Source organism: Geotrypetes seraphini, chromosome 7, assembly GCF_902459505.1.
Source record: "Geotrypetes seraphini chromosome 7, aGeoSer1.1, whole genome shotgun sequence".
Classification (NCBI taxonomy): domain Eukaryota; kingdom Metazoa; phylum Chordata; class Amphibia; order Gymnophiona; family Dermophiidae; genus Geotrypetes; species Geotrypetes seraphini.
The window spans coordinates 2423238-2446462 of NC_047090.1; the positions used below are offsets into that span (position 1 = coordinate 2423238).

A 23225-nucleotide genomic window follows, 5' to 3' on the forward strand; every position below is an offset into this window, starting at 1 on the left:
GCAAACGCCAGACACGAAGTGAAAATGAAAGCAAAGAAAGCTGGGTTTTTTTTTTGTTTAGAGCAGGTCCGCGAATACGTGAACACAGCGGCTCAAATGGGGAATATTGGTCACAATAGATGCAACCTTGGATATGCGAAATCATGCATCAGGAACCCATGAATAACAAGAACAGACTGTAAATTGTAGTTGGGGGTTGGAGATCCTGTAAGTGTTTGGGATCATGTATTGTTTTTTCTGAGCTTGAGCTTTACTGTAAAATTTGTATATCTTTTATTGGCATGTTAATTTTGGGTTTTGTTTTTTTTTAAATTTCTTTATTCTTTTTCAAACTTACATCAAGTGCACAAAAAGAACAACATGAAATACTATCATATAACACTTGAACATCATACATTATATTCTTAATATGTAAATTAATTAAAAACCCTCCCCCCTCTCATCTTTCTATACAATCATTAAAACTATCATATTCCTTCAAAATTTCAATTTCGCTACATCTTATCTTCCAATCCCCCCACCCCCCTATATATATTATCAAGTTAATTTTGGTTTTTTAATTGTAAACTACATTGACTTTCTTAGATTTTGATAGTATATCAAGATTAATTAAATTGTAAACTGTAATGAGGAAGCAACTGGGGTTCATAACACAAGTGAAGGTAATTGAGCACTCAGAACCAATTGACAAACTGCAAGTAATGAAACAAATCCAGACTGTTTTTAGGAGAATCAACAAAATGGCCAGACCTGGAAGTGAAGTAGAAACTTAAAGGAAAGAATTCTGCTCGGATTTTATTAAGGAACTTTCTGTGCTTTGGGAAGCTAACGAGGACATATGAGAACCCGTAATATCAAGCCTACAATACCAGATATAGCTAATCTTTTCTCCAAACCATATGCCATAATCATACGCCTACACAAATCTAGTTATCTGTGTTATGAATCTAATGAAATAATGTAATCCCTGGATATGGCCATGCTCACAGTGAACTCCTTCTGGGGCATATTAGTGATCTATAAATACTAATGTAATGGTTTGCTATGAGAAGTTTTGATGAGAAGCCGTAGAGAAATATCTGTATTAGTCTATTAAAATAGATGCGCAAGATGATCTGTGCTGAGGAAAGACAGACAGAAGAGATAAACCTCATTGCCATTAGAAATACACTCTTGAATACATCCACCTGATTTATTTATTTAATTTGATTTCTTATATAGCACCTGCAAGCTCAAAAGCTGTCAAAGTGATTAACCCTTTAATTGGCAGATGGTGAAAATGACTTCTTTATGTAACTTGATGTTGAGCATAAGAATTGCCGCTGCTGGGTCAGACCAGTGGTCCCTCATGCCCAGCAGTCCGCTCACGCGGCGGCCCTCTGATCAAAGACCAGCATCCTAATTGAGACTAGCCCTACCTGCGTACGTTCTGGTTCAGCAGGAATTTGTCTAACTTTGTCTTGAATCCCTGGAGGGTGTTTTCCCCCATGACAGTGTCTGGAAGAGCATTCCAGTTTTCCACCACTCTCTGGGTGAAGAAGAACTTCCTTACATTTGTACGGAATCTATCCCCTTTCAACTTTAGAGAGTGCCCTCTCGTTCTCCCCACCTTGGAGAGGGTGACCAACCTGTCCTTATCTACTAAGTCTATATCCTTCAGTACCTTGAATGTTTCGATCATGTCCCCTCTCAATCTCCTCTGCTCTAGGGAGAAGAGGCCCAGTTTCTCTAGTCTTTCGCTGTAGGGCAACTCCTCCAGCCCCTTAACCATCTTAGTTGCTCTTCTTTGGACCCTTTCAAGTAGTACCGTGTCCTTCTTCATGTATGGTGACCAGTGCCAAGTAAAAGGCATTTGAAGATGTAGATCTCCCATTAGAGCCATAGAACAGGGATCTAGCAATTCCGGCCCTTGAGAGCCAAAGACAGGTCAGTTTTTCAGGATATCCACAATGAATATGTATGAGATGGATTTGCATGCACTGTCTCCTTGAGAAGCAAATCTATCTCGTGAATATTTATTGTGGATATCCTGAAAACCTGTGGCTCTCGAGGACCGGAATTGCCTACCTCTGTCATAGAAGACACATGTTGCTTATGAGCAACAATTTCAAATAAAGGGTTAATTTTAGGAGATAAACCTAGACCTGTTTATTACAAGGCACGTTGAAGCCCATAGACTGCAACCTGAGTTAAGGAGTGTTAGAATAGTTGAGACTGGAGAACTTTATTGCCTTTTTGGAATTGCAATTTGGATTAACTGTGCAAGTGATCTATTGGCTATAAAAGCTTTTGAGAAGTTCATGTTGAAGCGTCCATTTGTTTGCAATTAACTTGTAAATAGTAACCAGTTTCCTGCTTTATATTTGGAAAAAGAAAAACTGTATAGAGTTCATGACTTAGATAGACGGGTCTGTTACAATTGAATAGGATCTCCCTATGCCAAGGGTAGGCAATTCCGGTCCTTGAGAGCCAGAGCCAAGTCAGGTTTTCAGGATATCCACAATAAATATGCATGAAATAGATTTGCATCTCAAGGAGGCAGTGCATGCAAATCCATCTCGTACATATTCATTGTGGATATCCTGAAAACCTGTCCTGGCTCCGGCTCTCAAGGACCGCAATTACCTACCCCTGCCCTATGCCTTAACCTTCAAGCCTTGTCTGCAAACATACTTTTTGAGAGGCAATTGCACTTACTTCCTTAAAATCATCACACACTCCTTCTTCTGCCATTGTCTGCACAAAGGCAAGTCAAAACACAGAGGTGGTTAGAAGTGATGGAAGGACAACCAGATAATCACCCAGGATAAGTTTATGAGAATGACCCAATACAGCCAAGTTTAGGCAGAAAAGCCTGCATCAAGAGTCTGAAAATACAAATAAAAACATTACATAAACAGATTTAAAAAAAATACGGAATGACAAGTTAAATGTAAAAGCATATGATACAAAATAGTTATTAAGAAAAATATCTTCAAACCACTTAAATCATAAAGAATAATAAAATAAGGGAATTGCAATTAATAGATGTTTATCCTAATTCTTTGAAGCCTAAAATGCAACACAAGATTCCCACAGCAATATCAAACAAACTGGAAACAAGTGGGAAAAGTGAATTGTTTTTATACTTTACAGTTTCTGATTGGACCTCTGAAAAAGAAGATGCGCATTGTTACTAGTACTTAAGTCAGAGATTTATGGCTGATTATGTAATTTGAGATTTTCAATAATAACCATTTTATATCATATGTTTATTAAATGCTTCTATACCGCTACTAATGACTGGGGAGTCAATTCAGAGAGGTTTGCATTTAATTGTGCATTTACATTTAATAGTAAAACTATTCTTTTATTATTTTGCCCTATTCTCTATTTTTGGATACAGGCCATTCTCGTTATTCATGGTAGTATGGTTCCTGAAAATGTTCACGAACCTCGAAATTGAAAATAACAAAACACTGAGGGGCTCATAATTGAAATGGAAATACGTTTAAAATCCTGCCTAAATTGGCACTTGGACGATCAAAAAGAGAAGTCGTCCAAGTGCTGATAATCGAAATGGGTTTTAGACGTATCTAAAAACAGCTTAGGCCTTTTCAGTACTGCTGTAAGCCCAGAGCTGAAAGGGGCATTTTAGGAGGAGTGGTGAGGGTGGGATGTGGGCTGAGCTAGACTTAGGGCTCCTTTTACTAAGCTGCGCTAGCGGTTTTAGCGTGCGCTAGATGCTAACGCCTCCATTGAGCTGGCGTTAGGTTTTCCGAATAGCGCAGGGATTAGCGCGCGCTAATCTGAAGTGCGCGCTAAATACACTACCTCAGCTTAGTAAAAGAAGCCCTTAGTCGTACTGCAAGTATGACCGAAAGTTTAATGAGACTGCCTAGACAGAACTTGTACGTTGTGACTTAGACAATGTAAAAGCAGGTCTAAATACCCAGAAGGTATCCAAAGTGACCAGATAATCACTGCAGACACAAAGTACAGACCCCCACACACTGCCCCAGTGATCACTGACCCCCCCCCCCCAACACCAGCACCTGGCATAGAAAAGCCTAATAGAGCAGCACAGAAGTGGCTTAACTAGTCTGGGGCTATTAGGGTTGTAGGCAGGTGGATCTAGTAGGTTTTTTTTTTTGGGGGGGGGGCTCATCATGACCTATAAGGGAGTTCTGGGGAGATGTTTATGTGGCACCCTTTTTGTGAAGTTCGCAGCAGTGCTCTATAAGGTGCCCCACTACTGTGTTGCCATGTCTGGGTGTCCAGTCCATACATTTGCTGGCCCCTCCCACATCCAAAAGGTCTTGTTCTAGGCGTTTTTGACTTGGATGAACTTTGGACGAGAATGAGGGATAAAGATAGATGATGGACGATCAAATGGCTGGATGTATAATTAGAAGATTCTCGAAAAAAAATATTTTGGACGTATTTTTCGAGAATGGACTTAGACACTGCTAACTTTGGGCGACTAGCGACTTAGGTCCAAGATGGACTTAAACGTATTTTATGATTATGCCCCGCTTAGTCTCTAAGGGGAAAATAGAGGTTAGATTCCTGCATGGGACAGCACTTGGTATACTTGTAATTCACTCTCCAGACACTTGGGGGCCATATCTGGAAGCAAATGCCTGCCTGTAAGGTGAAAGTAAAAGCAAAGAAAGCCGTTTTTTTAAGAGCTGGTCCGTGAATATGCAAACAGTGGCGCTAATGGGGAATAAAGCAATTGATTCAACTGTGAATATGTGAAATTGTGCATTGGGAACATGTAAATATTGAGAATAATAATGATAATAACTTTATTTTTCTATACCGCCATAGTCAAACTGACTTCTAGGCGTTTCACATAGAAAGAAGTCTGGACAATCAGTGAATTACAAAATGCAAGAAGAAGGATGTTACATAATACATTGGGGTTATAAGGGGAAAGAATACCTGAGAGAGGTCATCTGATTAGGCAAGGAATTTGTCAAATAGAGCTGGTTTCCCAGCCAGGATTGCTGTCTTTTTGCTTGGAACATGAAGTTTCTGTCAAGGAAGGATTTGTATTTGCAGCCTGTGATCTTTGGGTATGCAAAGATGTTTTTGTTTCTGGTTGTACGTGTGGGGTTGTGTAGAGTGAAGTGTGTTTGCAGGTAGGAAGGTGCTAGGCCCCAGACTTGTTTGAAGCAGATACATGCAAATTTGAACAGTATTTGCGCCTCCACTGGTAGCCAGTGTAATTTTTTGTAATAGGGGCTAATGTGGTCTTTTTTTCTCAGTCCGAAGATCAAGCGAACTGCAGTGTTTTGCACTAATCTTAATTTTTGTACTGTTTTTTTGGGATGTTGCACTAATCTAGGGTAGATAGGATCAGCGACTGCACCAGTAATCTGAAGGATGTTGTGTCAAAGTATTTTTTAATAGTCCTTAGCTTCCACAGCGTGTAAAAGCATTTCTTCACCAGTAGGTTTGTGTGGTCAGCCATGGTTAAGTTTAGTTTTAGTTTGAAGCTGGTGGTCCATTTTTCGATTTCTATCATTGTGTGTGAGAGGTTATCTATAGTTTCATTTGTGATGTCATTTAAGGGGATTAGGATGGATATATCGTCTGCATATATATAGTGTTTTAACTTTAATTTTTGTAGTAGGTGACCTAAGGATGGACTGTATGTTATATATATGTGTGTGTGTATGTTTTTGAAGACCCTTATGTGGGCGTTTCGGCTAAGCCCAGCTGTGTTGGGTCATTCTCCCAATAAGAGTTATCCTTTGAGATGGTTTGATTGGCCTCCCATCACTTCTCTTGAACACCTCTGTTTTTGTGACTTGCCTTTGTTCATCTCCTACAGAGGTCTCTCCCTGTTTATTTTTCAGTGCCCCATCTTCATATTTCTGGTGTCTCCTTTGCTTTAAATCTATTGTATACTGTATTTTGTATCCAAAAGCTCCCTTAGCTAGTATGCATGCATGATTTTTTTTGTTGTTGTTATTCATTCATTGTATCCCTGTAATGATTTGTCCATATTTAATAATAAAAGTAATAGTAACATGGTAATGAGTAATGAAACAAAACATGATACGTTCACAGTTAGCTCACAATAAATATGTGCCTATTTTCTTTTAGACTTCTCAGACTAAAAGAGCAGCTGTTCTTCTTCAAATACTTCTTGAAAAGGACAATTATGCTTACATATCCTTTTATAATGCACTGGTTCACGAAGGATATAAAGATCTTGCAGCTCTTCTTCAGGACGGTATTCCTGTTCTCTCTTCCTGTGAAAACAAAATTGTGGATGGAATTACCTCATACGGTCAGTGTGTTCAGAGATTGTCAGATTTCAGTTAGCTCTGAAATAAATTGCTCCCTATTAAGAATCCTGTACGAGACTGGAACTATGGGCTTCTTTTACTAAGGTGCGCTAGTGTTTTTAGCGCACGCAGGAAATTACTGCGCGCTACACAGAAAAACTAACGCCAGCTCAATGCTGGCGTTAAAATCTAGTGCGCATGGCAATGTAGCGTTACGCTATTCCACGTGTTAAAGCAGCTTAGTAAAAGGAGCCCTTAGATACTGATACGAGATTTCATGTTTCATTATTAGCAGTTGTTTGGGCACATCACCAATGGTGGTTTATCGGACTTGTGATTTTTATTCCTTTTTTTCCCCCCTCAACCTTTGTCCATTGCATCGTGTACTGTAGCAAAAAATTAGTATGGAAATAGGCACTGGGGATTATAGAACTCTATGTCCTATATTTTTCATTGACCTTGCCTTTACTTTTTAATCTGGGTTAATAACCTTGAGAGAATTATGATTTTTTATTTTTTACCATTTTCTTCAGTCCTATGTTTATCCTTGCCTCCTGGCTTCCTTCCCTAGGCAAAACTATAGCTTTTTACAGGTCCTCAGCCAATGACTGAGAAGATTTGACAATATTTCAAGACGATCATAAACCCTCAGATTCTATAAATGGTGCCCCAAATTGCGTGTGCAATTTGTGTAATGTGGCAATAATTAAGTGCTAACAATTATCGGTGGCAACAGTTTGGATTTGCGCATGCATTTTGCTCAGTTCTATTCTAATGGTGTCTTATATACCGCTATATCTTCAATTGGTTTCACAAGTGGTTTACAAAAAAAATACAAAAAGCTTACAAAAAGTAAATTAAGAACAAAGAGTGAATAAGGGCAAAAAAAGCCTAGAAATCAGAGAGCATTATTTGTTGAGCAAGGCCCATTTCTCAAAGAAGTAGATTTTCAGCAATTTGCAAAAAGAGCAATAAGTAGGTATAGATCTAATTTCAGCCAGTAGGTCATTCCAGATTATAGCTCCCAGATAATCAAAGGTATGCTCATGATGTCTTTTACATTTGACATTTTTTTTAAAGTTGGATCTAATAAGACCTTGTTCTTTCTGAGTTTCATGGAGCCGATGCACATTGGCCAACCAGTGCCTTGAAAGATTCTATAAGGATATGCGTGCACATTTTTTAGCACGTAACAGAAAGGGTGTGTGACCATGGAAGGGTCAAGATGCACGCAGTATTATCGAATTTGGGAAATTCTCAGCCAATATACCTGCCAGGATTTACACCAGCTTTTGGTTAATGCGAGTACTCATGCTAAAAGATAGGCAAGGATCCTGATGTTACCCTCAATTCTATAAACGGCATCCAACTCAGAATGCAGTTTATAGAATAGTTCTCAGTGCACATTTAATAATAATAACAACTTTATTCTTCTATACCGCCATAATCAGACGACTTCTAGGTGGTTAACACTGAAGAGAGCTGGACAATCAGCGAATTACAATATGCAGATTATTAAAATACAACATTTTACACAAGAGTGGACATAATAAAAATATTAGTTTTATTGTATCTCTGTTTAGGAGATAAATCTATCAAACAATGCAGTTTTTATTTCTTTCCTAAAGGTGCCGTAGGTCAGTCTAGCTCCATTAATGTAGTTGCCTAACCAAGATTGCTGTTTGCTTGCTTGGTACATAAGAGCCCTATCCAGAAAGGAATTGTATTTACAGCCGATAATGCTTGCCTTTTAATTCGGCTGAACCTAGTTCAAAATGTGTATGGGGCATGAAATTGGAATAGGAAATGTGAGGCAGCATTCCCCCAGAAGAGGAAGATCTTTTCTCCTGGTACCCTTAGTCCTTACTCCCCGCATACACTCCAACCCCCCCCACCCCCACCTCCCTCTTCTGGTTTCCCACTCCCTCCATTTTATCTTCTAACCCAACTATGATAAACCTGTGCCTCCTTCCGCGCTACCTGCAATTCCGATAAAATTTTTGTAAATCCGGGTTCAGACCGGATCCTAATGTAACGAATGTAAACCGCCTAGAACTCTTTGGGTATGGCGGGATATAAGAACCTAATAATAATAATAATAATAATATGATTGATAAGACTTTCCACACATTTTAAAAAATAATCTAATTCCTAGTCATTATAGTTTTCTAGAAAAGTATTTCTTAATGTAAAGGTTTTATTTTAACATGTAAAATAGTCTCTGGCTCTACTAAACTGTATAAAAAGTAAAATTCGTGTGTGCTTAAATCTTATAACCTTTGATTGCTGTGTTCCATTTTTCATAAGGTTATGTTGAAAATTGAGTTAAAAAAGCAAAACAACAAAAAGATTGTGGAATTAGAGATCGAATGTACCAGTTTATAGTTTTAATAAGCATCCAAGTAACTTAAAAACAATAATCCTAAAATCAATCCACAAAGGATGTATACAGTCGCAAGTGATCCACAAGATAAAAAACAAATAATGTATAAAATACAATTGACCCTTTGTTAACACGGGCCGTGTTTTGGCAAAATAAAAATGCCTTCCTCGGGGGTTTAAAATTAACCAAGAATAAGTGGTCGTGCACATGTAATAAAAATGAATGTGTGAATGATGAATTGCTGAGTGAGGTGAAATGAAATGATGAAAAGAGAAGGATGGTAAAGCAGGAGAAATGGTAGTTAATCCACAAAAAGAAAGTGTGGTAAAGAAAACTCCAAAAGAGGTGAAAAAGGATGTCAGCATTGTGGAAAATGCTCAATGAAAATAGTCCACTGATAACAGTGGCCAGTGTGACTAATGAAACTGAAAATAAACTGGTGAAGAGTGGGGTGAACTAAATAATATGGCCCTATAACATTATGAAATACTAGAAGTGGTATTTTAAAACCACATACTTTGGCTGTTTTAAATATAAAATAATATTGGTTCTATCTATATTGGATTATTGCAATATCGTTTATTTGGGTGTACCTAAAAAACATTGAGAAAATTGAGATTAGTTCAGAACACGGCTGTCCGTCTAATATTCGGGCTGAAGAAAAGTGAACATGTTAGTCCCTACTATAGATTGCTGCACTGGTTACTGGTGGAGGCACGAGTAATATTTAAATTCTCGTACATTTGTTTTAAGTTGGTTTGGGGATTGACCCCCCACCTATCTTTTGTCTCATTTTGTGCTATATAATCCCACGAGGATAACCAGAAATTATAATTTATTTGCCTATCTAAAGATTACTGGTTGTAGATACAGGTCTTTTTTGGATAGGACTTTTATGTTTCAAGCAAGCAAACAACAGTCCTGGTTAGGTAATTACATCAGTGGAGCCAGGTTGACTTATGGCGCATTTCGGAAAGAAATTAAGACTGTACTATTTGATAGATTTATTTCTTAACTAGAAGTTACACTAATTGCAATAATTATACTCTGACTCTCCTTAAGAAATATATTGTACTTTTGCTATTTGTATTTCGCTGATTGTCCAGCTCTCTTCCATGTAAACCTCTGAGAAATCGTTTGATTGTGGCGGTATAGAAGAATAAAGTTATGTTATATTATAAATATAAAAGTCTACAAAGCAAAAAAAAAAAGGAAATGACAGATGTCAGCAAAATTTGAATGAGTACAGAAAAGAGAACCATTTTAAACATATTAGAAGTATGAAAACCTTCAGTGCTACAAATGTGCACAAATGACAGTCTAAAATGCATGTGTGAAAAGGGACAACACTGTAGTATTAAGGGCCATTCAAAAGAACCCAGTGTGGATACTATAGTTATGAAATTTAAATAAATAATGCACTTCAATTATAATATATGTTGGGTCATTTGTATTTTATACATTACTAGTCTTTAAGCCCGTTACATTAATGGGTGCTAGAATAGTTGTGTCTGTCTTTCTTTCTGTCTCTCTGTCTCCTTAGCCGCTGTCTGTCTGTCTTTCTGTCTGTGTCTCTCCTTGGCCCCTTGTCTGTCTGTCTTTCTCCTTGGCCGCTTTCTGTCTGTCTCTCTGGCCCCCTGTCTGTTTGTCATTCTTTCTGTCTGTGTCTCTCCCTGGCCCCTTGTCTGTCTGTCTTTCTCCTTGGCCGCTTTCTGTCTGTCTCTCTGGCCCCCTGTCTGTTTGTCATTCTTTCTGTCTGTCTCTCTCCCTGGCCCCATGCCTATCCCTCTTTGGCCCCCCGAGCAAACCAAGATTGCTGCCTGCCCCCAGCACACCCCTCCCCCCAAAGCAGCCCCTTTTCAATCTCCCCCTCCACTTCTTTCTGTCTGTCTCTCTCCCTGGTCCCCTGCTTATCTCTCTCTGGCCCCCCGAGCAAACCAAGATTTCTGCCTGCCCCCCAGCACACCCCTCCCCCCAAAGCAGCCCCCTTTTCCTCTCCCCCTCCACTTCCCTGTGCAGCAGTAGCAGCCGGACGCCTCGCAGCACCCGTACCCATCTGCTTTGTCCAGGCCGAAGAACACTCTCCTGCTATTGCTCTTGCCGCTGCATGTGCCGCAAATGGAACACGACATGTAAGCACAAATCACGGCAGCAGGAATCACGCCGTTTCAACTGCGCATGCGCAAGGTTTTATTATATTAGATTTGGTTTTTATCTCGAGGGTCACTTGTGACTGTATACATCCTTTGTGGATTGTTTTTAAGGCTTTTCACTCTTGTTCTCTTTTTGTAATATGTCTTTTGATCATCTCATGTTTATTTATATGCTTAAGTTCCGCAATCTTTTTGTTGTTTTGTTGCTTCATTTGTGGAATCTTTTGGTTCTATTTGGATCTTGTTTTGTAAATTTAGTTCAAACAGTACTTTGTGAAGGTGGCGTTCCCCAGAGACCTGTTGTATGCGTGGCCCGACCAGAACTGGTCAAAGCTGTTCAACAGAAGCTGTACTGCTTACGGAACGAATCGGGGTGGGTCACGATTCATGGGATGGCAGGCTGTGGGAAGTCTGTATTAGCAGCAGAAGTGCTCAGAGACCACCGTCTTTTAGAAGGTAAGCAGCCTAAGTGTTTATCATCCTACTGATTTTTGTACATTTTTACTAATTTATAAAATCTTGAAGAGATCCCTGCCCCACTCTGTGCTTTTACATTCTGCTTTATGTGCTGATTGACTCAAGAAGACATAATAAGTAAAAGCTTATGTACCACCCTGATGGTTCTAGCAGAGTTAAAAAAAATAGGTTTCTGGAGGAAAAATCCATAAACAGATCTTAACATAGACTTTGGGAAAGCTACTGCTTATCCTTAGGGAGTAAGTGGCATGAAATCCATGTACTACTTGAGCTCCTGCCAGATGCTTATGACTTGGATTGGCTACTATTGAGAACAAGATGGCATGTCAGTCCTTATGTTCTTCAAAGCATTGTAATTTGTATTTGTTTAAGAGTAAAACAATCCTGTGTGCCCATGGCTGCAAATTTCATATGAAGAAGAAATACATAGATGTTATTTTCATGCAGATGATTCCTTTTTTTTTTTTTTTTTTTTTACAAATCTTTATTCATTTTGCATCATATAACAATAAATAACAGTTAAAATTGAATACAACACTTGTAACTTTATCATATTCAGCATTAAAACATTATAATTTTAATCCAATCCCTCCCAACCCAACCATAATCTATGCATTCACAAAACTCCTATATAATATTCTTTATTATTGGTCTAAATATTAATAAAATTATAAAATCTCTCCGCCATCCCTTCCTTTTTATTGTATTTATAATGGAAAAATGGTATCTATTCATTACAATATCTTGTCAATGGCCCCCAGATTTCATTAAATTTATTATAGTTCCCTCTTTGTATAGCAGTTACTCTTTCCATTTTATAAATGTGACATAATGAATTCCACCAGAAGCAATAATTAAGTCTACTCCAATTTTTCCAATTAAATGTGATTTGTTGTATGGCGACTCCTGTCATGATCAATAAAAGCTTATTATTGTTAGACGAAATTTGACTCTGTGTCCACATTGATGTTCTGAATAGAATTGTATCATAATATAATGCAACATGGTTTTCCAATAAACAATTTATGATTTCTTAATTTCATTTGTTTATTTATTTTAATTTCTACAACGATATCTGGTATTTGCACTAATTATTTTCCTTTTTAAATAGGCTGTGATTTTTGTAAAAGAACAAGAAAGTGGCAGGCCTGTGTATTGTTATGTAAAGGAGGGCCTGACTTTTGGTTCCTAACCTAATCTTTTCATTTTCCAGGCCAGTCCACAGTAGGAAATGGGTCCTGAGTGTTACTTAGCCATGATGCTTCATGGCCTGACCTAGGGCCTATGTTTGCTGGGCTCTGGAAGGAGTACTGGTGCATGGTCCCTGGCTGAAGATTGCTACTACAATGATTAGGCTAAATGATTTTGAAAGGGGCATAAAGCAAAACTGAAAATACTTGTTTAGTTGCCAAGCAAAGACCAGTTTTGATTGAGCTGGCAACCTAAAGGAGCCAGTGGAAACTGCCATGTCAAAAACCAGAACCCTAAAAAGATGTGCATGGGCTACAAGCCTTTAAAAAAATCCTAGGGAAGAAAAAAGTTTTATAGTATTTTATTAATTTTAACACTCCTGAAAGACAATCTTCATAATACTTTCATAACTGTGAAGTCAATGGATAGTGTTCAACTGTGCACGTTACAGAGCTGCCAAATTACCCATTCCAGGAGGAGAACTTTTTGGCCAGTCCTGGTTCTAAACTTAGATCACAAAGCAGTATAGTATTTGTAGTCCATAATTATGTCCATTGAAATCAGTGCTGCAGATCCCATAATGCACCAGCATGAGGATGGCAGAAATCCAGGACCAACCAAAGTCTCCCTCCTAGAATGGATAACTTGGCATCTTTGACTTTGTACAAGTTTTCAAAGTGAAGGAAGTGTGCATTCATTGTTGATAATTGCCTAAGGAAAAAATATCCATACATACTTGAACCTTTGTATATGGGAGGTTTTGTACCTAATTCATTGCATGTGTCCATTTTATTCCCCTACCTAGGGAGCTCCTCTACTTAATGTGGAAACAAGTATGTATATGTGCTTTTGTTGTGCAGGGATCAACGAGTTTCAAATAGCAAATTTCTGTGGATAAAACTATTTTATCCAAGAGCAAGCATGCAGCATATTCTCACATGTGGGTGACATCATCCAAGGAGCCCAGTATGGACCGTGCAAAAGTGTACCATCACTTTTAAAATGAAAAATCTTGAATTGCCCATACCATGCATGTGCGAGTGCCTTCCCACCTGTTTTTTGCAGAGAGGAAAAAATGCTCTTAGATTTAATGTGTATGTTGTATGCATACCGTTTGTTCCTTCTCGTCTTCTACTCTTAATTTTTTATTTTCTTCTTATCCCTTTCATTTGTTATCAAAATTTTCAATTTTTGACTAACACTTATTTTTGAGCCTATAGGTCCTTTTTCAGCCTAGTCTAAAGAGGAGAGCATTTCCCTTTTTTTGGTATATTTTTACTCGACCTCTCTCTAGCCATTGAGGGGTCCTTTTACAAAAGCGAGGTAGCGGTTTAACGCGCGGAATACCGCACGTTTTAGGTGCCGCGGGGGTTAGCGTGTGATGAAATGTCCGACCCGCTAACCCCCGTAGCGCGCCATGATAAAAGGAGCCCAGAGTCTTTTGACTTCAATGTTATGCTTCTCAACTCTGATGAATCCTCCTTTTAAGCCTCTTTTGTCTTCAACTCTAACTTGGAAAGTGATATTCCTGGTAGCTATCATATCTGCATGTCAAATCGGTGTATTTCATGTGCTGTTCCGGTCTACCTTATATAAGATTCTACCATGAAAGGGTAGTTCTTCAAACTCATCTGAAATTCCTCCAAGATTGTCTCAAAATTTCATCTAAACCAATCTATAGTTCTCTCTGTCTTCTGTCCAAAACCTCATTATCACGCTGGTGAAGCTGCTCGCCACAAATTGAACTGTAAATGTGCTTTTGCTATTATAGTACTTGGATCACACCAAACCTCACAGAACTTCAACTTAACTATTTTTGTCATTTGATCTAACAGACTAGGAGATCATGTCTCCAAAAGAACCATCTCCACATAATTTGCAGACTATATGACCTTTTGCTATACTCTGATTGGGCTGCCACTTCAAGGCCGTGTTATGCCACATAAAATTCAAGCAATGACTACTTCTGTAGCCCATCTTCAGTCCACTCCCATTGAGGACATCTATAAAGCAGCCATCTAGACCTCAACTCATACCTTCATATCCCACTATTGCCTGGACATTCATTCCAGAAGGGATAGTCGGTTCTGCGAAAAGAGATCTTGAAAAGAACATTGTGCTGGAAGCAAAAACATACAGTAAAAACTTTTTTAGGTATATTAAAAGCAAGAAACCAGGAAGAGAATCGGTTGGACTGCTTGAAGACCGAGCGATAAAAGGGGCTGTCAGGGAAGATAAGGCCATATTGGGGAGATTAAATTAATTCTTTGCCTTGGTCTTCACTGGGAAAGATATGGGGGAGTTACCGGTGCCAAAAATTGTATTCAATTCTGATGAATCACTGTAACACTGGACAATTTGACAGATTGAACAGTAACAAATCACCTGGACTGGATGGTATATATACCAGAGTGCTGATAGAATTGAAAAATTAACTTGCAGAGCTATTGTTAACAATTTGCCATTTTTCTTTAAAAACCAGCATAGTACCAGAAGACTGGAGGGTGATGAAGAAGAATTCCTGGGGGACCCCCCTCCCTGAAGACCCTGGGTACACTACTAAAGGACGTAAAAACATTTCAAGCTGAGCAAAATTGGCTTCTGGGTATACTTCATCTTTAACAAGGCATCTCACAAACACTTAGAAATGAGATGCTGCTTCTGTGCATTGTGTGGAAATTTCCTGGACTTGTTATCAAGATTAGCAGATACACATACACTGCAGGAATTTGCAAGACTACTGACCAGCTGAAATACAAGAGATGGGCCAGCTAGGAGGTACATCAAGGGACTGAAAGGAACTGAAAGAGACTATAGCTGAACTGCTTCAACTAATAGCCAATCTGTCAATCAAATTGGGAAAGATGGCGAATGTTACGCTGATCTTCAAAAAAGGTTCGAGGGGAGATCGGGAAACTACAGACCGGTGAGTCTGACCTCGGTACCGGGAAAGATGGTAGAGGCGCTGATAAAGGACTGCATCATTGATCACTTTGACGGACATGGTCTCATGAGGACCAGCCAGCACGGTTTCAGCAAAGGCAGATCTTGTTTGACGAACTTGCTGCATTTCTTCGAGGGAGTAAACATGCAGATGGACAAGGGTGACTCGGTCGACATTCTATATCTGGATTTTCAGAAGGCGTTCGACAAGATTCCACATGAACGACTACTTTGGAAAATTGCGAGCCATCGAATTGAGGGTGAAATACTCACGTGGATTAATAACTGGCTGGAGCATAGGAAACAGAGAGTGGGGGTAAATGGACAATACTCGGACTGGAAGAGCGTCACCAGTGGTGTGCCGCAGGGATCGGTGCTTGGACCCGTGCTCTTCAACATCTTTATAAATGATCTGGACATTGGTACGATGAGTGAGGTGATATTAAATTTGCGGAGGATACAAAGTTATTCAAAGTAGTGAAGACAAAGGGGGATTGCGAAGATCTGCAACGTGACATAATCAAGCTCGAGAAATGGGCATCAACATGGCAAATGAGGTTCAACGTGGATAAGTGTAAAGTGATGCATGTTGGTTACAAAAATCTCATGCATGAATACAGGATGTCCGGGGCGGTACTTGGAGAGACCTCCCAGGAAAGAGACTTGAGAGTTCTGATCAACAAGTTGATGAAGCCGTCCACGCAATGCGTGGCGACAGCGAAAAGGGCAAACAGAATACTAGGAATTATTAAGAAGGGGATCATGAGGGGGGTCACGTGATGATGCGCTGCTGAGGGGTGAGCTCTTTGCCTGAGCTCCGGCCTCTCCCTGCTCTAAATCACCCTTTTTTGCCAGTCAGAGCTTCTTTCCTGGCGCACACGCTGGATTACTTGGTGCCGATTACCTGCTGGGAGTATTGTGTTCAGTTTTGGAGACCGTATCTGGCAAAGGACGTAAGAAAACTTTACGGAGAGGGTGGTGGATGCCTGGAAAGCGCTCCCGAGAGAGGTGATGGAGAGGAAAACTGTGACTGAGTTCAAAGAAGCGTGGAATGAACACAGAGGATCTAGAATCAGAAAATAATATTAAAAATTGAACTAAGGCCAGTACTGGGCAGACTTGCACAGTCTGTGTCTGTATGGCCATTTGGTGGAGGATGGGCTGGGGAGGGCTTCAATGTCTGGGAGGGTGTAGATGGCCTGGAGTAGATTTTAACGGAGATTTCGACAGTAGGAACCCAAGCACAGTACCGGGTAGAGCTTTGGATTCTTGCCCAGAAATAGCAAAGAAGAAAAAAATAAAAAAAATAAATTTAAATTGAATCAGGTTGGGCAGACTGGATGGACCATTCGGGTCTTTATCTGCCATCATCTACTATGTTACTATGTTATGCTCGCTAAAGCCCCGCGGCTGCCCCGCTACAAGCAGATCACGCTTTCCCCAAAAATGGTGTTGGAAGGGCCTACGGCGTGAACAACAGTGGCTCTGCATGAAGAAACGCTGCAGGAGCTCCTGAGGCACCTCTCAGCACTCATCAACGACTAGCTGACCAAATTCCAGGCATCCGTGGATGACATCAAAGAAGGGGATCACGAACAGATCGGAGAAGATTATCATGCCGCTGTACCGGGCCATGGTGCGCCCTCACATGGAATACTGCGTCCAGCACTGGTCATACATGAAGAAGAACATGGTACTACTCAAAAGGGTCCAGAGAAGAGCGATTAAAATGGTTAAGGGGCTGGAGGAGTTGCTGTACATTGAGAGATTGGAGAAACTGGGCCTCTTCTCCCTTGAAAAGAGGAGACTGAAAGGGGACATGGTCGAAACATTCAAAATACTGAAGGGAATAGACTTAGCAGATAAAGACAGATTGTTCACCCTCTCCAAGGTAGGGAAAATGAGAGGGCACTCTCTAAAGTTGAAAGGGGATAGATTCCGTACAAATGGTAGAAAACTGGAACACTCTTCGGGAGGCTGTTATAGGGGAAAACACCCTCCAGAGATTCAAGACAAAGTTGGACAAGTTCCTGCTAAACTGGAACGTACTCAGGTGAGGCTGGACTCATTTAGAGCACTGGTCTTTGACCTGAGGGCCGCTGCGTGAGCGGACAGCTGGGCACGATGGACCACTGGGCTGACCCAGCAACAGCAATTCTTATGTTTTTATGTGAGACCCTCCTGCCCTCCAGCACTATGGAACCCTCTGGCACTGGTTTCCATATTCCCTGTTCACAAGAACCAAGCTTAGCAAAGCAATGGACAATAAACCAGGCATAAGGGCTTTACACAATCTGCAAAAAAACCCTGAAAAGTCTGTCTCACTGACAGTTGCCAACCACAGGTGGGTTAATTTCAGAGCAAGTGCTTAGGGACATTTATGAAACATCCTTGCTAATCAGATAAACTTCCAAGAACAGCACATACAACCAGAAATAGCTGCTTTTGCCTTGGCCTATGGAAACATGGACAGCACGTTTGCAAACCACAGCACCTGCTCTTCCAAAGAATGCAGAAACGGGAGAGGGTGTTGGGCCATTTTTGGGAAAGGGCGTAAGTCATACACAGATAACCTTTGGAAAGCCCCAGATAAGAAGTGTTGGACCTGGATAAATTAGGTGGTTTTTGGTCATCACCGTAAGTTTGGTAATAGACATACATAAATGCTAATTGCTTAGACGTCAATAAAGGACATGGCCAATTAGGAGAAGAAATAGATATCTATGAACATAAGAACATAAGAAGTTGCCCCCGCTGAGTCAGACCAGAGGTCCATCTTGCTCAGCGGTCCGCTCCCGCGGCGGCCCATCAGGCCTAGTGCCTGAACAGTGGTCCCTGATTAATTTTGTAACTTACCTCTAATCCCATCCCTATAATCTACCTCTACTCTTATCTGTACCCCTCAATCCTTTTGTCTTCCAAGTACCTATCCAAAGCTTCTTTGAACCCCTGTAGCGTGCTCCTGTTTATCACATCCTCCGGTAGCGCGTTCCATGTATCCACCACCCTCTGTGTGAAAAAGAACTTCCTGGCGTTTGTTTTAAACCTCTCCCTTTTCAATTTCTCTGAGTGCCCCCTTGTACTTATTGATCCCCTTAATTTGAAAAATCTGTCCCTGTCTATTTTTTCTATGCCCTTCATGATCTTGAAGGTTTCTATCATGTCTCCTCTAAGTCTCCGCTTTTCCAGGGAGAAAAGCCCTAGCTTTTTCAGTCTGTCAGTATATGAGAGGTCCTCCATGCCCTTTATTAGCTTAGTTGCTCTTCTCTGGACCCTCTCAAGTACCTCCATGTCCTTCTTGAGGTATGGCGACCAGAACTGAACACAGTACTCCAGGTGCGGGCGCACCATAGCACGATACAGTGGCAGGATGACTTCCTTTGTCCTGGTCGTGATACCCTTCTTAATGATACCCAACATTCTGTTTGCTTTCCTTGAGGCTGTGGCACACTGCGCCGACGCCTTCAACGTTGTGTCTACCATCACTCCCAGGTCTCTTTCAAGGTCGCTCACCCCTAGCGCTGATCCCCCCATTTTGTAAGTTAACATCGGGGTTTTTTTCCCTATATGCATGACCTTGCATTTCCCTATGTTGAAACTCATTTGCCACTTTTTGGCCCATTTTTCCAGTGTTGTCAGATCTTTTTGGAGATCTTCGCAGTCCTCCATGTTATTGACCTTGCGATATAGTTTGGTGTCATCCGCAAATTTAATAACCTCACATTTTGTTCCTGCTTCCAGGTCGTTAATGAATATATTGAATGGCCAATTGATTAATAACTGATTAATTATGCTCATGACTGCTACCAATTGGAACATGCTTAATAGATTGGAATGCAAGACTAAGAAATATATCAGCAGCTGTGAGATAAAGAATTTAGAACAGATGGTATTTTCTACATTCTGCAGGTGTGGATTTTATCTCCTCTGTTTGACACCGAATGCTATACCAATTTACTGCTCTTTGCTGTATGCTGCCAGTTATTTTATAATAAATTCACATTTCTGAGCAACAGCATTCTGTGTGAGGTCTGAGTCATTTGTGGTAATGCCCTTTCCCAGTGGCCAATGTGACGCTAATTTTTAAAAAGGGTTCCAGAGGTGATCCAGGAAACTATACTGTAGACCGTTGAGTCTAATGTCAGGGCTGGGCAAAATGGTAGAGACTATTATAAAGAACAAAATGACAGAACATATGAGAGAAAGCCAACATAGTTTTAGTAAAGGGAAATCTTTTTTTGAAGTGGTGAAAGAACTTGTGAATAAAGGTAAACCGGTTGATATTGTGGTTTTTTTTTATTTTCAAAAGGCATTTGACAAAATACCTCATGAAAGACTTCTAAGGAAATTAGAAAGTAATGGGATAGGAAGTAATGTCCTTTTATGGATTGAGAACTGGTTGAAAGACAGAAAACAGAGAGTGGGTTTAAATGGTCAATATTCTCAATAGAAAAGGATAAATAGTGGAGTTCTCACAAAAATACTCTCTGTCACACTTTAAATGACTTCAAAAATGGAAACAGCGAGAAGTATTCTTTCGTTAGGCTTATCTCAGACAATCTTAGTCCATAAAGAATACTCTATGCAGAGGAGGGGCCTCAGATCCCCGTGCATTGTCGGACAGAGAAATAACCTCATCGGCCCCTATCTCCCTCCTGCCTAGCAATTCACCAACGCTGTTATAACTAAATGTTCAAAGAAGTGAAGTGTAGAACTTAGCTTAGGCAGGGAACATTTGCATGATGAAATTCCTGCTGGTCTTTGCTGGTCCGCTCATGCCAACGTGAAGCTAGCTGACATTTCGCTGTAAGGCTGCACCAGGGCGGTGGACTCCTGTACAAAGAGAACAGAACACAGCAGCGACAGGGTAAGAATAACAAGAGGATACCTGTCTCCGTATCCAAACTTACTCTGCGATTCTGTTCACGCTCAAATCGGCAAAGATGGCCGCTGCTGAAAACTGCTCTTATTTGTTGACGTCTGATGCATGACATCCTCTCCCACTAAGTGGGGCTACCACCAGCTGATGTATTGATGTCAATCATTTCTCCGGTGCGAGTGACTCCAACCTGGATAATTCAGTGATATTAGGAGGTGATCAAAGCTCTCGTACAACATCACTTGAGAGACATAGGCTGGCAAAAAGTGTTGACTGTGTACTTTTCTGTTACATTCTATCACTATGTACGGCTAGTGTTTCAAAAAACAAACCAGAGAAAATATTTCTTCACACAATGTGTAATTAAACTCTGAAATTTGTTGCCAGAGAATATGGTGAAATCGGCTTAGCAGGGTTAAAAAAAAGATTTGGATAACTTCTTAAAAGAGAAGTCCATAGGCCTTTATTGAGATGGCTTGAGAAAATCCACTGCTTCTTCCTAGGATGAGCAGCATAAAATCTGTTTTACTACTTGGGACCTGAGTTGGCCAATGTTGGAAACAAGATAGTGGGCTTGATGGACCTTCCGTATGTCCCATTATGGCAATTCTTTTGTTCACTTAGAAGCCAACTTCCCTCTCACCCGGTTGTTTTTGCCAGACTCATGGTAATTGTTAAAAACCCTCTTAGAGGCAGGAAGTCCCACATGTGAGAATATGCTGTGGCTTGTCCTTGGAAAAAGCAAAGTTACTTACATATATCGGGTGTTATCCGAGGGCAGAAGACTGATATTCTCACAACCCGCACACCTCCCCTGTTTGGTTTCTTAGCTTTGTAACTTATCTGATGGTCCCTTCAATCGGCAGCATATGCGGTATGGGAAATTTGAAATTTTTCATTTGAAATGACAGTACACTTTTGCACTGTCTGTACCGGACTTTGTGGATGTCGTCACCCACATATATTTGTCGGCTGATCTCGGATAACACCTGCTACAGGTAAGTAACTGCTTTATCTGTGGAAATGGACTTTGTAAAATTGTGAATCAACCAACTCAGAAATAATGAGGCAATGATTGACTTAACAAATGGAAGATTAATTAGATTAACCATGTATTAGAGCAAAAATAAAATTTAAGTCCAACAGTTACCCTTTACACAATAATTAATTCTCAAATCAAGGGGGCTTGGGTCTCAAATCCAAAATTCATTGGGCCTCTAAACAGCATGGATTAACTTTATGGGGAGCTAATTTAATATAGTTTCAGACAATATGCTATTTGTTTAAAATGGTTTTCATTAGAGTGTTGAACTTGTCACATTTGAAGAATGGACCTGTGTGATTTCTAAAGCTCATATGCCACAGGATTGTTTTTATTGGTCTTTTAAAAAAAAAAAAAAAAAAAAGTATCTCAACTGGAAGATTCCAGTTATCTCCAAGGCCAGTACAGTTAGTAGCATTTCTTTGGTGAAATGGGGCATTTCACAAGTAAGTCTTAGTTTTTCTTCCTAGTTATTAAAGTAACACCTTCACGTACTGTGATCTCTCTTCATATATTGATAATGTATTTGTTGTGTCTTCATATTGTACGAAATTTAATCTTATAGATTGTTTTCCGAGAGGAGTGCATTGGGTGTCTGTTGGAAAGCAGGACAAAGCAGGACTTCTGTTGAAGCTTCAGAATCTTTGTATTAGGTTAGACCAAGATTTACAGTTTTCACAGAGGCCACCACTTAACACAGAAGAAGCAAAAGACCGTCTACGTCTGTTGATAACACGTAAATATCCAAGGTACACCAATAGAATAAATGATGTTATTTAAAAGGGTTAAAAAATTTTCTAGTGCAATAGGCGTATCATTCCTGAACTCTTGGGTAGTTAATCCCTTCCTAAGAGATCTGTGTAGAGAGCCTCATTAGCATTTTCTTCACTGCCTCCCATCACTCTGGGCTGTCCTCTACCTCCTCAGTTTGTCTCTCTACATGTGAGATTGCAAAAGTTTGTCTGTTCTGCTCGTATATTTTTCATTTAATTGGGGGGGAGGGGGTCATCCAATCATGAAGCTTTTGTTGGTGCTGCAGAGACTTCCTGCTTGGGACATATATGCTGCTTGGAACATCTATGGTTGCAGGAGAGCTCAGACTCTGAGGTCAGAAGTCTGTAACCAAGGGGCAGACTGCTTTGCAGTGCACCCACTTGGCCAGCCTGCACTAACAGTCCAGGAACCCAGGGACCATCCCTTGGGAGCAAGGTTTGCCCCAGGTTCTGTCCGCAGTGGGCTTGAGCACAAGCTGAGTGGATCTTTGGAGGCAATGTAATACATTTGATCCAATATGTTTTTTAATTGTTGGATTGGTTCATTTACCATTTAGATCTCTCTTGGTCTTGGATGACATTTGGGATTCCTGGGTATTAAAAGCATTTGATATTCAATGCCGCATTCTCCTTACAAGTAGAGATAAAAGTGTAGCTGATGCTGTTTCTGGTAAGTAATGGTCTTCTCTATTGCCCTTGAAAGCAAATCCTTTACCTGTTTGGCGTCCTTGGCATTGCCAATAGTTTTTTGTTTCTGTTGATTTATGGTGGTAAGATCTAGTGCACCACTACATAGGGCCCCTTTTACAAAGCAAATGAATCATTCTCTTTCCCAACCTAAATCTATTTAAAAAAGTGATGGGAGTGGCTATAGGACTTAAGATTTGAAAACAGTTAAACAGCAAGCTAATTTTTTTATTAAATGAGCCAAAATATTTCTAGAATCAGAAAGTAGTTTCAATGTTTTACAGACTGCATTGCCACTCTGACCGCTACATTCACTATGGGCCCCTTTTGCAAAGCCGTGGTAGTGATGCTGCTGCAATAAACGCACCAAAGCCCATTCAGTTCCTATGGGCTTTGGTGCATTTACCGCAGCACCA

At 40.2% G+C, this 23225-nt stretch overlaps 1 protein-coding gene across 10 annotated transcripts in view; it reads left to right on the forward strand.

The window, feature by feature from the left end:
• APAF1 (apoptotic peptidase activating factor 1) overlaps nucleotides 1–23225 on the forward strand; it is a 134378-nt gene that overhangs the window by 8850 nt on the left and 102303 nt on the right. For all 10 annotated transcript variants that reach the window (XR_004540082.1, XM_033951404.1, XM_033951402.1 and 7 more), the window contains 4 exons: nucleotides 6097–6283; nucleotides 11076–11273; nucleotides 21915–22098; nucleotides 22680–22792. Coding sequence is in view for 9 of the 10 variants with exons in the window: in XM_033951404.1 (XP_033807295.1) it covers nucleotides 6097–6283; nucleotides 11076–11273; nucleotides 21915–22098; nucleotides 22680–22792 (682 nt within the window). In the remaining variant the exon portion in view is untranslated. The remainder of the gene's footprint in view (nucleotides 1–6096; nucleotides 6284–11075; nucleotides 11274–21914; nucleotides 22099–22679; nucleotides 22793–23225) is intronic.